At 39.8% G+C, this 18,436-nt stretch overlaps 1 protein-coding gene across 1 annotated transcript in view; it reads right to left on the minus strand.

Moving 5' to 3' along the window:
* Nucleotides 1-583: 583 nt before the first annotated feature.
* Nucleotides 584-18,436, minus strand: part of LOC109932200 (succinate--CoA ligase [ADP-forming] subunit beta, mitochondrial) — a 77,027-nt gene continuing 59,174 nt past the window's right edge. Inside the window, exons 9-11 of the mRNA XM_048605076.1 lie at nt 13,272-13,392; nt 1,158-1,246; nt 584-780 (exon numbers count right to left, since the gene is read on the minus strand). Coding sequence (XP_048461033.1) covers nt 706-780; nt 1,158-1,246; nt 13,272-13,392 — 285 coding nt within the window. The 3' untranslated portion in view covers nt 584-705. The remainder of the gene's footprint in view (nt 781-1,157; nt 1,247-13,271; nt 13,393-18,436) is intronic.

Below are 18,436 nucleotides of genomic sequence, written 5' to 3' on the forward strand. Positions count from 1 at the left end.
ACAGTAAAAAAATACACACGTGCCTCATTCCCTGTATCCTTCACAAAAGCAGAATCAAAGTTTTAAAAAAAATCCAATAAATTAAGCATTACAGCACCACAAATTTGGGTTTACCCAAGTAAAACTAAAGCACAGGGAGGGGACTGGGGAAGCCCAGCACTGTAATTGTGTGAAAAGAACTAAAACCTAGACATTAATGTTGAGAGATTTTGCAAACGAAACATTTAAAGCATTCCTAAGATATTCAGTTCTTCATTATGTTAATGCAATTTTTCAATTTTAGCCCACATTAATTGCTAGCCTCTATTTGTACAATAGAAATCAATGGTGAAAGCTGTTCAAAACCCAGTTATATCACTCAACATACGGATCATAGCTGCATGAACAAGATAAAAATGTATCTGTTCTTAAGTAATCAGTATAAATGTATAGTGCCGCTCCTTTGAATTGTTTTCTAACTATTGAACTGAGGAGAAATGTTGGCAATTTAATATTGCGTTGGTAAGACTGTAATGAGCAGTCTTGTGTCTTTTAATGTGTTTTTGTGTTTCAAAGAATAAGCTAATAAATAACTGCAAGCAGCTAAACACATACATTTGTTTTATTCAACCATCATTTTCAAGAAACAGAAGCACATGAAAAATAAATAGCTATTCCATAACTCTTTCCAGTAAAGCCTTTAGATGTGAGGTTGAAGCATCATGATCAGATTGGGAGCTGGAAATTCACATTGACTTGAGCTTCTTTGGCGAGTGAAACAATTTCTGAAAGTTTTACAACCTGTTTGGGGGAAGGACAAATAAAAATGTAGTGATTCCATAGACACATATTCCATAAACTGTAGTGATGACAGATTTCTTGAAAAGCAAATTGAACCTAACAAGTCATTTTAATTTTTTTTAGATTATGTTCATGTATTTTGCTGGTTGTATCAGTTTGTTGTTTAATTTGCAGTTCAGGAGAATTGCATTGGTTTACAATGCTAAAATTGATTCCTATATTTTCTTGGTGAAATCCTAGTTTCCCCACAAGATGTTGAATGACTCTGCTGGAGGGCTTAGTGTGGTGATGGGGTTGGTGGGAAGAACCACGTGTCCCTGGTAACCTGTTCATACTGCAGTTATTGGCAATTTAACAAACTTAACAATGAGTATTACCATTCGAGCTGCATCGTCCAAGTCATCACAAGCAAGGATCTTCAAGCTGCTCGCAGCAATTAGTGCTTTTGCATCGTCAACACGTGTGCCTGAATGATAAACAATCCAACAAAATTGAAACAATACAATGCTTTTAATCAAAAAACAGTATACCTTCTACAATAAAATCCTCAATTGATAACTGACACCAAGATTTTTCAATGCATCACTCTTCTCATTTTTCGCCATTTTCCCCAACGACATGCTGTCATGGAACACTCATTTGTGGCCAACTCCCATTAACACATTGCCAGCTTCATTGATGGCTTAGCTTTGCCAGTGTACCAATCAAATATTAATTATTAGTTCAGCTAACCTCGAGAATGAAGATTTTTTTTCCACCCGGGGATAGAGAAAAAGGAAAGAAAGCAATGAAGTGTATCTTGGTGCAACCATTCTATTTCATAGGACCTATGAGGATATGGAGATGCAATCTAAATGGATAACGGGAATCTTTTTCAAACTACTTGGTGTTCATGGTTAATAGCTCTTGTGCAGGACCTGAACACCAGTGGAACTTGCTACAACGGGTACAAGTAGTTGCAATGGAATTAAGGAATATCTGGCAGCTTTTTCTTTTGCTCTATTCCCCACACTTGAGGATTTTGAGAACAGCAAGCACTGCATGTGTCTAGTGACAGAAATATCTTCCTGCAATGCTACCTGCAGACAGGATACTGGAAGACTGTTACAGCAGCAGTGCATCAATGTTTCAAATGGAAGAAAGGGATAGACTGAGTAATTACAAACCTTTCAACTTAGCTTTTGTGGTATATAAGTTATCTAAAAAAATTCCAAGGGACAAGTATAAACTCTCACTTAAAGGTTCGGACTAATCAAGATTAAGCAACATGGGTTTGTCAAGGGATGGTCATTTCTGGATAATTTCCTCTTTTTTGAGGATGTAACAAGGAGGATTGATGGAGGTAGTGTATTTGATGTAGTCCACATGATTTTAGCAAAACTATTACATTAGTAATAAAAATGTCAATAATTGTCTCTGTGTCTTATGGTACATAGTCAGAGTCATACAGCATGCAAACAGACCCTTCAGTCCATGCTGATCATGTTCTCAAACTGAACTAGTCCCACTTGCCGGCACTTGGCTCATATCCCTCCAAACCTTTCCTATTCATGAACTTATCCAAATGTCTTTTGAATGATGTAACTGTACCTGCATCCACCACATTCTCTGGCAGTTTATTCCACACACAAACCACTCTGTAAAAAAAAAAAAAATGCCCCTCAAGTCCTTTTTAAATCCTTCTCTTCTCACCTTAAAAATATGGTCCCTAGTTTTGTATTCCCCCACCCTAGGGAAAAAGATCCTTGTCAGTCACCTTATCTATGCCCCTCATGATTTTGTAAACATCAGTAAGGTCACCCCTCGACCTCCTACACTCCAGTGAAAAAGATCCCAGCCTTTCCAGTCTATTTTATACCTCAAAACTTCCACTGTTGGCAACATCCTGGTAAATCTTTACTGAACCCTCTCCAGTTTAATAATATCTTTTCTATAACAGGTGGCTAGAACTTACACAGTACTCCAGAAGAGGCCTCACCAACGTCCTGTACAACCGCAACATGACATTCCAACTCCTAACTTAAAGGTCTGACCAATGAAGGCAAGCATGCTAAATGCCTTCTTAACCACTCTGTCTACCTGTGATACAAATATCAAAGAATTATGTACCTGAACCCTTTGGTCTCTCTGCTCTAGACAAACTATCAGAACAGTAAAAGGCTATAGAATCCAAGGGTAAGTGGAAAATGAGATCCAAAAGTGATTTTAGTGATAGCAAGCAAAAGGTAATGGTTGAAGAATGGTTTTGAGGCTGGAAGACAATTTTCAACAAGATCTACAAGACTAAGAACTAGGTTCCTTTTTTTTTTAAATGGTAAATAATCACATGATCAAGATGAAATAAAAATTGCTTGTGTGGTTAAGCAAGGCAGGAAGCCACTGACTCCTGACAGTTATAAATGGACTAGTTAGATGGCCACAGAAGTGACAAGTAAATTCCAACTGCAGCAATGTGAGGTAATGGATTTGTAGAAGGCGCACAAGGTAAAGGAATGAACAATAAAAGGTAGAACACTGGAAGTGCTCAGGAACAGGCAGACAACGTTGGTGTCTATGTTCACAGATCTCTGAAGGTAGCAAGGCAGATCAATGAAGGGGTTAAGGTGACATACAGGATACTTTCCTTTACTAACCAAGCCACAGACAATAAGAACAAGGAGGTTATACTAAGACTGTAGAAAGTATTAAGTATGTACAGCTAGAGGATAGTTCTGATCATTGCGTCACAGGTAGGATGTGATCATACTGAACAGGGCACAAAGCAGGTTTACAAGCATGTTATCAGAAGCAGAGAATTTTTAACAATGAGGAAGCATTGGATGGGCTGGGCTTGTTTTCTTTGAAATAGGGGAAGCTGAGGGGAGATTTAATTAAGGTGTATAAATTTAAAGAGGGCCTATTTCCTTTAGGTAAGCAGTCAATACGGGGCAGCACGGTGGCTCAGTGGTTAGCACTGCAGCCTCACAGCGCCAGGGACCAGGTTCAATCCCAGCCTCGGGTGACTGTCTGTGCGGAGTTTGCACATTCTCCCTGTGTCTGCGTGGGTTTCCTCCGGGTGCTCCGGTTTCCTCCCACAGTCCATTGGCCATGCTAAATTGCCTGTAGTGTTCAGGGGTGTGTGGGTTATAGGGGAATGGATCTGGGTGGGATGCTCCAAGGGTCGGTGTGGACTTGTTGGGCCGAAGGGCCTGTTTCCACACTGTAGGGATTCTATGATTCTTGATTCTATGAATACCAGGGGGCATATACCTGAAGTAATGAGTAGAAAGATTTGCTAGATGGAGGTATCGTGGATAAATCTGTGCTCTATTCGGGCAGTGGGTCTGAAACTCAACCTGAAGGGGTAATAGAAAGAAATGTGAAAAAAAATGTGTACGCCCTGGAAGTGCCATGACCCACAAAGCAATGGATCAAAAAGTGCTTTTTATTGACTGGCACACACATAAAAGGGATGAGTGCCTTCTTCTTTTTCCAACTTCAAATTTAAAGCCTAAACTTTCCTCAATTAGTTAACATTTTTTAATGATAGAAATTAAAGAATAGCTCATAACCATAAACCAAAAACAGATGGACTGCTGCATACTCTATTTTCTCACAGAATTGGTATGAACCTGATGTATTGATGGCAGGAGGAAAAGTATTAAAAAGAGTTAGCTGAACAAGTCCAAAGCCTTGAAAGTGAGAAAAATCATACAAATTGGCAAGGTGCCCTGAAGAAAATCTTTTCTGATTGGAAAGTTTAGATTTGCATTGAAAAGCTAAACTAAGGTTACCTGTGTTTTGGCCCCAAGGTCCAAAGAAAACTCTGAAGTCAACTAAAAAGTACAGCTTTTATTCCTGTGGGTAACGAGGCAATGTCTTCAGGCCACATGCATAACCATTGTTTCATTTCAGACTCCACAAATGTGCCATTTATGCTATTTTCTTATTTGCTGATTTAATGAGTTGGAAATTTGTTGGTCTACAGGTTGGTAAAGGCCTGCTTGTTGTACTACTGTTTAACTGTGGATAACTTCCATATATGAATACCAAAATGTATTAATACCAATCAGAACAAATAATCACACTAATCAATGCATTTTGGTTTGCAGTTATCTGATCAATAAAGATAACAGCTTAGATGCCTCTGGGCTTCAAAATGCTCAAGAAATATTAGTACATCACCACAAATTTCCAGAAAATTAGTTCTGTAACAATTACGAAATGTATGCATTTTGGAAAATAAGAGAAGCTATAAGGTATTCAAAAGATCAGAGTACATCTTCATTTTGCAAACAATTTGTCATTGTGAAATGTCATAAATAGTGTACAAAACTGTAGTATTTCATGCAGTTTTAATCAAAATCCAAAGTTGCAGTTCAGCATCATCTCTTCAAGGGCAATTAAGGATGAGCAATAAATGCCAGATCTCAAGTGATTGTTTTTCATTTTCACGTGCTACAAAATTAGTTTTGAGCATAACTTCTGCTGATGGACTAGGTAAAAAGTACAGCTTCTATTCCTGTGGCTAAAGAGAGGCAATGTCTTTAGACTACGTGAATGGCCACTGTTTCATTTCTATAATAGAATACGAGAACATCAAATTTGTAGACATGGAAAGACTAAGCTCCATCCAGTTCATCTGCTCCTTTTCTACTAATTGCACTCAATACAATATTAATGGTGGCATTGAGTATTTGTTGCAACCAATCTCCATCATCTAATGTGCAATAAATGAGGGGAGGAAAATTTTCTGTTGAAAAGCTTTGGGAAATGTAGATCTAAAGTCATTTGCTCTACCCAAGGATGCTACAATTAGCACATTTTGGCTCAAATTACTCATACACTGTATTACAAAATATTACTCACTGATATAAATCTAACTAATTTGCATTTTAATGCATCAATACCACCTGATTCCACCATTTTTCCAGGGAGCCTGCACTATAAGATTTACCATATCTGGACTGAAACAATGCTTTCTCGTATTTGCTTTGAACTTTAATCTTGGGCCATGTCCTGTGGATTGATTGTTCTATACAAGGTGAAAGGTTATTCTGGTCTACGTGATCTAATCTCTTTAGAATCATCAAAACAGGAGTCACAACATTTCTCAGCCTTATTTCTTCTAGTGAGAACGTGTGCAATTTAGTAATTACTACTCATGATCCAATTTTACCAAACTCTTAACCATTCTGGTTGCCCTCTTCTGCATCCTTTCGATAAATTCAATATTCCTTTGTAATATGGCAACCACACAATCTGTATACTATTATAATGGTTAACAAATGTTCATTTTTATGAAAAAGATTAGTCATCCTAAGAAATAATTACAGAAAATAATAACAAAACACAATAAACTAGCTTTAATTTGTAGTGGTATGATCTTGCCAAAAGAAATAATTTGTCTTTTTGTAACATCTCATCAAGTCCTCAAGCTTTTCCAAAAAGCTTTCTAACTAATGGATCAAAAAATAGTTATGGTCTTAAAGGGTAAATCTATTTAAAATTTGTGCCTATCTTAATTGCATTAGCATTATTTACCTGACATATCAGCCTAAATATTCCTCAATTGTTTAATTCCAGTAGCTCAGGGCCATGATACTTTGTGAATATTATAGCGCCATATACAATAACCTTCAGATATTTGAGAGCTAGGAGCGACAGATGATCATTGTAGACATTTTTATTACTCACATAAAAGCTTGATTGTACTTAAAATTGTAACCACCTACTGAACAAAAATTTAATCAGGGTACTTGGATCCCCATCTGTTGTGTATTTAACTCTTTTCTCTCTTTACAAACAGAAGCCACAATTTAAAATATTAGCAGTGAGAAGGTGGGTTAGGAAACCAGAGAGACTGCTTGCAAAAATGGCACAAATCAGGTCTTGCAAGACCCTACGTTAGATGGGATATTATGAAGAGAATCTTGCAACAGGATAGGAATGGAGACTAAGATGTGATCCTGCCTCAATTAAGCCAAAAATTAAACTAGCCGTCTATTATGTCTATGTTTTCAGCCTTGCCATAGCAAAGTTAAAGAAATTAAGAGAGAATGAAAATGCTATTGGTCCATCTCCTGCTTATTCAATCCTATTTCTCTCCAGAAACATGTTGTTAAGATTCATCTTGGCCTGTATATCTATCTTGCAGGATGTTAGCCTAGCTACAAAATCCACTATAATCATTGTTTCTAGTGAAGATATCTGGGTAATCCAAAATGGAGGACAGGAAAAAATTGTGGTTTAACAGCTGCTCCTTTTTTGAGGTATTTTCAGTGTGGGAGCTGATTTCCTCGAATTGTAGGAGCAGTAATTACTGTTTTATAAGCTGTTACATTACGTTTTGGAACACTGAGGGGGGTGGGAGAAAAGATCAAAACAATAGCACTTTCAAAAGAAGGAAGACAGACGAAGGCAGTGACCACATGGGACATGAATCAAGCAGAGAAAAAAAAACTACACTGCTGTCTGACCCAGCAGTAACCTGCACAACTGCTGCCTTTGCTGTCTGGTTTCAAGTATCTCTGGGTATTGGAGTTCGTTCTAAGAAAAATAAATTACAGCAAAATTCATAGCTCTCTTCAGAGAAACCGGTGTGTGGGAGCTCACAGCAGGGGAGCAGCTAAGTGGCTTTTTTAAAGTGTAACCTTACTGTTTTTCTTTTGTAAATCTACAATAGTGAGTAGGGTGGGTTTTTTTTGTTATACGTTGTTTTTGAAATCTGTCTCTTGTTTAAACTTCAAAAATATAGAAACATAAGTACTAAGCTAGCCTAGAGCAGTGTTTTTATAGCAGTAAGACTGTGTTATTTTCTGGGTCTATAGATTGTTAAGGTGCAAAGATTGCCTTTAGCAGACTGATGTGCTCTTCTTGTTGGATATGGGAGATTAGGGAGCATTTCGAAGTTACTGATGACTATGTTAATAGGAAGTGGTTGCAAATCCTAGAAGCAATCAACAACTTACAGGAGCTAGGGCCGTGATGGATAGCAGATACAGGGAGGGAGATAAAGTGAAAATACAGTCAGGTAGATGGGTGACCTCCAGAAAAAGTAGCAGTCTCCTGTGGCTATCTCCATCTCAAATAAGTATGCTGTTTTGGAAAATGTAGTGGGTGATGGACTCTCAGGGGAATATAGCACTGACAGCCAGGTTTCTGGTACTGAGAATAACTCTAATGTAACGAGGAGTACGCCAGGTTCCAAGCGATCAATTGTGATAGGGGACTCTCTAGTCAGAGGAGCAGACAGACGATTCTGCAGCCAACAGCAAAACATCAGAATGGTGTGTTGCCTCCCTGGAGCCAGGATCAAAGATATCTCAGAGAGGGTGCGGAATATTCTCAAAGGAGACAGGGACCAGCAGGAGGTTGCTGTATACATTGGTACTTATTACATAGGAAGAGAAAAGGATGAGATTTTGAGGAGAGAATTTAGGATGTTAGGCAGGAATTTAAAAAGTAGGTCCTCGAGGGTAGTAATATCTGGATTACTCCCAGTACCACAAGCTAGTGAGGGTAGGAATAGGAGGATAGAGCAGATGAATGAGTGACTGAGGAGCTGGCGCAGGGGAGGAGGATTCACATTTTTGGCTCATTGGAATGTCTTCTGGGGTAGAAGTGACCTGTATAAGGAGGACGGATTGCACCTGAATTGGAAGGGGACAAACACACTGATGGGTAGGTTTGGTAGAACTGTTGAGGAGGATTTAAAGAGGCGGGGGGAAACATTAGGACCCGGGGAAATAGTGAGGAAAGAGATCAGTTGGACACTGGTACAGCAGTCAGTCAAACAGACAGGACAGGCAGAAACAAAGTAGAGAACAAGGTAGGACTGATGATTTAAACTGCATTTATTTCAATGCAAGGGGCCTAACAGGTAAGGCAGATGAACTCAGATATGTGTGGAACCGCAGGAGATGGGGGAAAAACTAAACTAAATGAGTATTTTGCATTAGTGTTTACTACAGAGAAGGCTATGAAAGATTCAGAACATAGGGAAATAAACAGATATCTTGAAAAACGTACATATTACACAGGAGGAGATGCTGGATGTCTTAAAATGTAGAAAGGTACATAAATCCCCGGGACCTGATCAGGTGTACACTAGAACTCTGTGGGAGGCTAGGGAAAAGATTGCTGGGCCCCTTGCTGAGCTAGAGATAACACAGTGTGGAGCAGGAGGAACACAGCTGGCCTGGCAGCATCAGAGCAGCAGAAAAGTTGACGTTTTGGGTCGGGACCCTTCTTCTTCCATTCTGAAGAAGAGATCCGACCCAAAACGTCAACTTTCCTGCTCTTCTGATGCTGCCTGGCCTGCTGTGTTCCTCCAGCTCCACACTATGTTATCTCTGACGACAGCATCTGCAGTTTTTGCTATCTCCCTTGCTGAGCTAGTTGTATCATTGATAGCCACAGGCGAGGGGTCAGAAGGCTGGAGGTTGGCAATGGTGCCACTATTAAGGAAAATTGGTAAGGAAAAGCCAAGAAACTATAGACTGGTCAGCCTGACTGGCAGCAGGCAAATTGTTGGGGAAAATCCCAAGGGACAGGATTCACATGCATTTGAAAGGCAAGGACTGATTTAGGGATAGTCAACATGGCTTTGTGTGTTGGAAATCATGTCTCACAAACTTGATTGAGTTTTTGAAATAGTAATGAAGAGGCTTGATGAGGGCAAAGCAGTGGATGTGATCGATTTGGATTTCAGTTAGGTGTTCAACAAGGTTCCTTATGGTAGACTGGTTAGCAAGGTTAGATCACAGAGAACAGAGGGAGAACTAGCTACTTGGATATAGAACTGGCTCGAAGGTAGGAGACAGAGGGTGGTGGTGGAGGGCTGCCTTTCAGACTAGAGGCCTGTGGCCAGTGATGTGCCACAAGAATCATGCTTGGTCCATTGCTTTTTGTCTTTCATATAAATGATTTGGATGTGAACATAGGAGGTATGGTTAGTAGGTTTGCGGTTGACACCAAAATTGGTGGTGTAGTAGGCAGCGAAGGTTATCTCAGTACAATGGGATCTTCATCAGATGGGCCAACAGGCTGAGGATTGGCAGATGGAGTTTAATTTAGATAAATGTGAGGTGCTGAATTTTAGAAAGGCAAATCAGGGCAGGACTTATACACTTCATGGTAAGGTCCTGGGGAGTGTTGCTTAACAAAGAGACTTTGGAGTGCAGGTTGATAGTTCTTTGGAAGTGGAGTCACAGGTAGATAGGACAGTGAAGGTGGCGTTTGGTATGCTTGCCTTTATTGGTCAGTGCATTGAGTATAGGGGTTAGGAGGTCATGGTTAGACCACTACTGGAATACTGTGTGCAATTCTGGTCTTTCTGCTGTAGGAAGGATGTTGTGAGGTCACCAGAGTTGGAGGGTTTGTATTATAGGGAGAGGCTGAATAGACTGGGGCTATTTTCCCTGGAGCATCAGAGCTGAGAGGTGACCTTATATGGGTTTATAAAATCATGAGGGCCATGGATAAAGTAAATAGACAAGGTCTTTTCATCGCCGGGGTGGGGATGCGATGTCCAAAACCAGAGGGCATAGGTTTACGGTGAGAGGGGCAAGATTTAAAAGGGACCTAAAGGGCAACCTTTTCATGCAGGGGGTGGCACATGCACGGAATGAGCTGCCAGAGGAAGTTGGTACAATTACAACATTTAAAAGGCATGTGGGTAGGTGAATGGGTATATGAATTGGAAGGGTTTAGAGGGATATGGACCACATGTTGGCGAATGGGACTAGATTTATTTAGGATATCTGGTCGGCATGGACCAGTTGGACTGAACGGTCTGTTTCCTTGCTGTCTATCTCTGTGAGTCTATGATTATTCTAGTGCATTCTAATCCTTCAGAAAGTCTTGAACATGGGCAGCAGATTTGAGATTTTTTTTCCTGGAACATTTCATTAGTGTGGGCCTAAATTTGGTGTTAAGAATCTAGAATTCTTGCCCCATCTTCCACTCTTACCTCAACTGTGATTTTCCTCTCACCTGCACCCCAGTGTTAAATCCAGATTCACCCTGACTGTTGACTAGTCTATTTCCTGTCCTGGACATCACCCACTTTTACGCAGAACACAGAAGCATGCCAACTGGCCCAAAGGGTCCATGTTAGTGCTTGTGCTCTGTATGTACCTCCTATCACTTTTTAAAATTTTGATCCCATTGCCAACTGTGCTTTAAGACGACACAGAAAAGACCTCTGCAGCTTTATATTGAATCACGTAATTTGGAGAGCAATTTGTAATGTGTGCAGCGGGGATAAAACTTTGCACATTCACAGGATTTCAGGATAACTTGTGATGCCTACCTATCCCAATCTCTTCTACTCAGCACATGATAGTTAGAAGTGATCTAAGCAGCTAGGAATAAAATTGCCCACTTCCTGTCCATTTTTGACTGCCCAAACACAGAGTCGATGTTCCGAGCAGATGGGATTCTGCCTCTCAAAGATGGAAAATGTAACTTCTTTGTCATTTTTTAAAATTTCACACACTACAATGTGTGAAACTGTTTGAATAGTACAGTCCATGTAATAACTGACTAATCAATGTAATATCAGGAACTATTAGTGAACAGGGCTAAAAAGGTGAATCAGCTTTGTCACTATGGGTTGAAGAGTTTTTTTTAAATTATTGACTGGGTCATAGACTGGAACTAATTTACAAACATGAGCAAGCTGTACCCAACTGTCTATTTCCCTTCAACCTGTTCAAGAAATGGGCCACAGTCGATGTCCAAAGAAGCTGCATGTGGATTCTGAGCTATGGTTTGGTCTTGCCTGTAAAAACCGGTGGCTGCAGCTTTGGAAGCAAGTTAGAATTTGAGATGGCTCCAGTGTCAATGGGTTTGTCCTGTATGATTTTCTCATCACTTCTCGCCAAAGATGCAGAGTAGTTAATGGTCTCATGGCCAGACATGCAGTATTAGCAAACTGACAACAAGAAATCTTGAGAGTTTTAAAAACAGGAATATATTAAAAACAAACTTTAGGCAGATCAATGAAATTGCATGGGCTAACATAATACAATAATTAACCTGTTCCTAATTTTGTGTACAGATTTTACAAAAGGAAATATTACACATTACGTAATGCATCAAGTGCAATCATCTTGATAGAATTCTGAAGCTGCCATTGCAGAGGTACCCAGGAAGTTAAGAGAACTTGGGACAAATATATACTGTGCAGAAAATGGTGTAAACTCTTATGCTGCCAGGAGAAACCAAAAAGAAAATTTCGAACACACTGCCTACTGTCACAAAATGGAATTGTACTTGTAAGAAGGTTAACAAACTATGCCATCAGCCTATTAATCCAACATCAAGAGGGGGTGAAATAATGGTGTAAGTTAAAGAAGTAGTTGTAGAGCAATAATTTACTCAAGCAGGCATAGAAATAGGAGAAGAGGATTCTGCAGAATAAACATCTAAGAATATTAAACACACTGCATGATCTTTCAGAAAATAAACTTGAATAACTACTTCTGATTAAAGGCATTGGGTGCGAGTCATCAATAGAGTCCTATAAGGTTCTTTCCTTTGACCTCAACTGTTTCTAATCTACGCTGATCTGGGTGTCAAAACGTTTTTTCATTAGACAGAGTCAACAGCAGTAAGACTGATCTCAATTTTAAAACAAGTATGTTTGAGGAAAGATCAGACAAATTAAACGCTACAGTAAAGAAAAAAGGCTGTACTTCAAAATGTTTGTGCAAGTACATGATACATGTAAGGTTAACATGGATTATTATTTCAAAGCTTCGTGCAAAATAGACTCAGAGGAATGAAAATTTAGTGGAAAGTAAAGTTACAAAGATACAAAAGAAAACCTTGCTCAAAATATAAATGTTTGGAATGAACTATCCAAACAGGAAATAAAGACAAGCAAGTTGGGATAACTTCCCCTTCAAACACCTGAGTATAGGTTAAGTTCACTAACTCCGGGGATGAGGTCCATGTGTAATAATTTCATGGATTGTGTCACCTCCAGAATTACTACCCCAGTCCCTTCTACAGACCAGGCCCCAAAATATCCTTACAATTTCCCCTTGCTTTCAGTTTACAAGTCTCACCATTTACTCTTTCAGTCCTGTGCTGTTCAGGCTCCTAAACATTCTACTGCCTCAGTAATGCAACCCTCAAACACTGCCATTAACTCTTATCAGCTGTCCTTTCTTTAACTTCAAAACAGATCAAGGGTAATTTCTGAAGAAGGGTCCCGACCTGAAACGTCAGCTTTCCTGCTCCTTTGATGCTGCCTGGCCTGCTGTGTTCCTCCAGCTCCACACCGTGATATCTCTGGCTCCAGCACTGGCAGTTCTTACTATCTCTCAATGCAAAGTATTTTGTTACAGCTACAGACAAGATGCAGGGAAAGATCAACTCTAATATATGAGAGGTCCATTCATAAATCTGAAAACAGTGGGGACGAAACTGTTCTTAAATGTTTATTAGTGTTTCTGATACATACTAATTACCAAGGCTTAGAAATTTATGGATAATCTTACCTTGCAATCGAACAACAATGGGAATTTTCATGTGCAGATCTGAAACAGCAGTAATGATCCCTTGAGCAATTATATCGCAACGCATAATGCCACCAAATATGTTCACCAGAATCGCCTGAACCTGCAAACAAATAGTCAGGTAATTATCTTTCTGACTTATGACTGAACAAAAAGTAGCTTCATAATATAATCTTAAGGAAATAAAATAGTGGAAGCTTCTCCATTAATGAAATGTATTCTGACAATGACATTATACAATATATTTTTGAGATTATGGGTTTAAGTTTTATGAGTAACTACATTCCATGGGTATACGCCAGCACAAAGTTTAAACATTAATGATCTGATGTTACATCAGGGATGGGATGTAAGCTGATTTAGAGATATATATTTAATATCATTTATTCTCAGACTGGGCTTTTGGTTTTTGAGTTAATCACCTGTGGGTTTTTGTGTGTCTGAAGTTAATAATTAACTGCAAGTATTTCTGTGGTCCTGGTTATTTCTTTCTAAAAACAGTTTTGAGGCATAGTTTTGGAATTAACTCATTTATGTACACCATGAATGGATTTTTGTTTATTTTAGATTGATCTGTGACACAGCAAGGTGGACAGCAAGGGTCCTCAAGGTTTCTTAGAGATTTGTGGAAACTTTTTTAAGCTCAAGGGAAACACCCATTTGTTTTTTCACTTCTACTTTTGAGTTTTGACAGTTTTGTGACTCCGTGGATGAAGACTGCTCTAGTGTTTATTTTGTATACCATATCTGTCCTTCTCATTGCAGTCTTTAGTGTATCAGAGTAGCTGGTAAAGTGGCCATGCAGCAACTACGAGGAGCAATACATAGGACAGACGGGCAGGAAACTCGCCACCAGGTTACACGTGCACCAACTCACAGCAAAATGGCACGACCAACTCTCCCTCGTTTCTATTCACTCCAACAAAGAAGGGCATCAGTTTAACTGGGGCAACATAACAGTACTAGGACAAGCAAAACAAAGACAAGCACGAGAATTCCTGGAAGCCTGGTTTCCAACCGCCGGTGCCAAAAACAAACATGTTGAAACAGACCCTATCTACATATTACTACGGAGCAAAACTAGAAACAGAACTACCCACCATGACAGACTGGACCGTATAAATTCAGAACGGAAAAGAACAACAATGCTTCAACAGAGGCTAGACAGCACTGAAGACGCCACCTAGAAGTGGGACGAAATGTTTGCATGAAAACCAGTCAGCTCGGCAAACCAACCAACAACTCCAGCCACAACCCAAGCTACAGATTTTCACTAAAACATTGAATATTCCAATGTACACTAAGCTGGCCTCCTACATTCTATCCATGAACATGAGGCATCGTCTGGTTTGCTCTCCACCCTTTGCTTGCTGATCTGCACTGGTTCAGTTAAAGTACAATTTTAAAATTCTAATCTTTGCTTTCAAGTCCCTCCAGGGTCTCATCCTTCCCTAACTCTTTATTCTCCTACAACTTTAATACCCACTAAAATAACTGTATCCCTCTAATTTTGGCTGCTTGAACGCTCCTGAATGCAACTGCTCTACCATTACTGGCTGTGACATCAAATGCCTGGGTCCCAAGTGAATTCCTTCCCGAACCAACATTCCTTCTTAGTGCATCTGTGCAGTAATCTTGGTGGGTGGGCCTTGGATGTTTGGAGGGGAGCCAGGATGTGATGAGAAGAGTATGAAGCAAGGAGCCAGGCAAGGCCTTAGAATCCGTGAGAGGCTGAGTTTCAGACAGTGAGATATTTTCACATTCATCCATTTGTCCAAGGTTACAGATTTGGCAGAGGGGTGACACCAGTAGCGAATTAGCCTGTAAAGGTATGGTGAAGCATTTGCTCAGTAATCAACAGCTTTCAAGCCTTTGATAGGTTGCATAAAATGTCCTTTTGGCTCAGTGTAAAACCTTTTATCATAAGCTTCTTAAAAACGCCTTGGAACAATGTATTATGGTAAAGGTATAAATAAAACTTTTGCTGTTGTCACACCTCCAACTTCTCCCACACAACTTTCTATCAAAACTTACAAGGTGTGTTGTTTTTAAAGAAGCTTCATAACTTACAAGCGTTGGTGAATGACTGGTACGTTTCTCAGCAACTAACTTTAAATTGTTGTCCACGTTGTCCTCAATTCTTGTACAACTACAGGTAGTCTTCTTGGATTGCAATTTAAGTACATGACTGGACATCCAATTAGTGTCATATTTGACTTAAAAATACCAAAGGTGTACAATGGATACCAAGGTAAAATGGGCATGAATCACGTAAACATTTCGGAAAAAAATGCTGAAGTTTAATGGGGCATGCAAAAGTTTTCACATGACAATTAACCTCTATGTTGCTCCTGTGCTCTGGGTTTGGGCAGCCTGTCAACAATTACAGAATAAGGGTCAAAGCATGACAAATTCAACACAAACTCTGAAGATGAAAAAAACCTTGAACTAGAACAAAACAAGGATCATCCATTCTTCTTCAATTTATCTTTCAGTAATCAATAGCTTTATGTGTACAAACTGCACAATATACACTTACATTGCAGCAAAAAACTTCATGACTAAACTTTCTAATTCAGTGATAGTGAACTATCACTTTTGTCCATGAAGACTCGTACCTTTTTCACCAATCGAAAATTAAAAAGCTTTCTCACATCATTACACATTATGTGCAGAAATGTTAGATGGTCTTTGCTCTTCAAGTCAATAAGATCCTTTGATGATAGACCAATGTGCTAACTCATATCAAATAAAGTCAGTCAAGGATTGAAGAAAGTGAGTTTCAAAGAACTCAAAAGAACACAAAAGCCATTGTTGGTACTGCAAATGTTAATAAAAAATCGTGAGGTGTGCAAAATTAGATTTTTAAGCAAACCTCATGAATAGAAACTTTTGTAGATTATTCTTTCACTACATTTAAAACTTTTGATAAATTCCACAAAGTAAGTCTACTGTGAAATTAAAAAAGACTGCCATTTACCTACTGACATTAAAGTTTGGTAGCTGAAGAAGAGCAGAATTAAACAATTTTATATTTGGCAGTTGGCATAGAATTCTAGCAGTCTGCAAGGTTAGTAGTTAGGCTAGATCATAATCCTTATTTTATTATGGTACTAAAAAGGAAGTAATGCTGTACTGGCAGATGATTTGAAAATTATTCAAAAGGCTAAACATGCTAAGTATCTAAAGGTATTAAAAATACACAAGGATAGGAAACACAATTCACATATTTGTAGAGAAATAGCACCAAAATTTTATTTACACAAATTAGGTAATTACAAAACAATAGAAAGGTTTCACAGAATCATGGAATCGTTGCTGTGCCATAGGCAGCCATTCATGCCTACACTACCTTGTGAGAACATATTTACTTTGGTGTACACGATACCTGACTAAACATGCATTTTTTGATGAAACTGTTTAATTTGTCAGAGCTCATAAGATCACTTTACTTAATTCTGACATAAACAAAAAGAATGCAGTGTTGCCAACAACAAAAAAGTCCCTTCCAAACCTCTAGGTCAACAATTTCAAATTTTTAAATTATTTATTTTTTTTGTGGGACGTGGGCTCGTCTGCTGGCCAGCATTTATTGCCCACCCCTAATTGCCCTTGAGACGGTGGCAGTGAGCTGCCTTCTTGAACCACTGCAATCTACTTATTGTGGATAGACCTACAATGCCATGATGGAGGGAATTCCAGGATTTTGACCCGGCAACAGTGAAGGAATGGTGATATGTTTCCAAGTCAGATGGTGAGTGGCTTGCAGGGCAACTTGATGGTGATGGTGTTCCCAAATACCTGCTGCCCTTATCCTTCTGGATGAAAGTGGTCGTGGGTTTGGACAGTGCTGTCTGAGGACCTTTGGCGAATTTCTGCAGTACATCTTGTAGATAGCACACGTTGCTGCTCCTAAGCGTCGGTGTTGGAGGGGGTGGATACTTGTGGATGCAATGCCAATCAAGCGGGCTGCTTTGTCCTGGATAGTGTCAAGCTTCTTGAATGTTGTTGGGGCTGCACCCATCCAGGCAAATCGGGAGTATTCCATCTCACTCCTGACTTGTGCCTTGTAGATGGTGGACAGGCTTTGGGATGTCAAGAGGTGAGTTACTCGCTGCAATATTCCTAGTCTCTGACCTGCTCTTGGACCACTGTGTTTGTGATGAATCCAATTGAGTTTCTGATTGATGATAACTCCCAGGATGTTGATAGTGGGGTATTCCGTAATAGTAACACCACTGAATGTTGAGGGGCGGTGGTTAGATTGTCTCTTATTGATGATGGTCATAGCTTGGCATTTCTGTGGCACGAATGTTACTTGCCAATTGTCAGTCCAAGCCTGGATATTGTCCAGATCTTGTTGCATTTGGACATGGGCTGCTTCAGTGTCTGAGGAGTCGCGACTGGTGGTGAACATTGATAATTGCACAATGAACATCCCCACTTCCGACCTTATGATGGAGGGAAGGTCATTGATGAAGCAGCTGAAGATGGTTGGGCCAGGACACTACCCTGAGGCACTCCTGCAGTGATGTCCTGGAGCTGAGATGACTGACCTCCAACAACCACGACCAACTTCCTACGTGTTAGATATGACTTCAACCCCTGGAGAGTTTGCCTCCTGATACCCATTGATTCAGTTTTGCTAGGGAAAAGGCAGCCTTGATGTCAAGGTCTGTCACTCTCACCTCACCTCTGGAATTCTACTCTTTTGTCCATTTTTAAATCAAGGCCGTAATGAGGTCAGAAACTGAGTGGCCCTGGTGGAACCCAAACTGGGCATCACTGAGCAGGTTATTGCCGAGCAGGTGCTGCTTGGTAGCACTGTTGATGACACATTCCATCAATTTACTGATAATTGAGAGTAGACTGATGGGACGGTAATTGGCTGGGTTGGATTTGTCCTGCTTTTTATGTAGAGGGCATACTTGGGCAACCTTACACATTGTCATGTAGATGCCAGTGTTGTAACTGTACTGGAACAACTTGGCTAGGGGAGCGCAAATCTTCAGTACTACTGCCTTTATAGTATCCAGTGCCTCCAACCGTTTCTTGATATCACATGGAGTGAACTGAATTGGCTGAAGACTGATATCTATCATGCTGGGGACCAATGGAGGTGGCCAAGATGGATCATCCACTCAGCA

Source organism: Rhincodon typus, chromosome 14 (assembly GCF_021869965.1).
Source record: "Rhincodon typus isolate 14 chromosome 14, sRhiTyp1.1, whole genome shotgun sequence".
NCBI lineage: Eukaryota > Metazoa > Chordata > Chondrichthyes > Orectolobiformes > Rhincodontidae > Rhincodon > Rhincodon typus.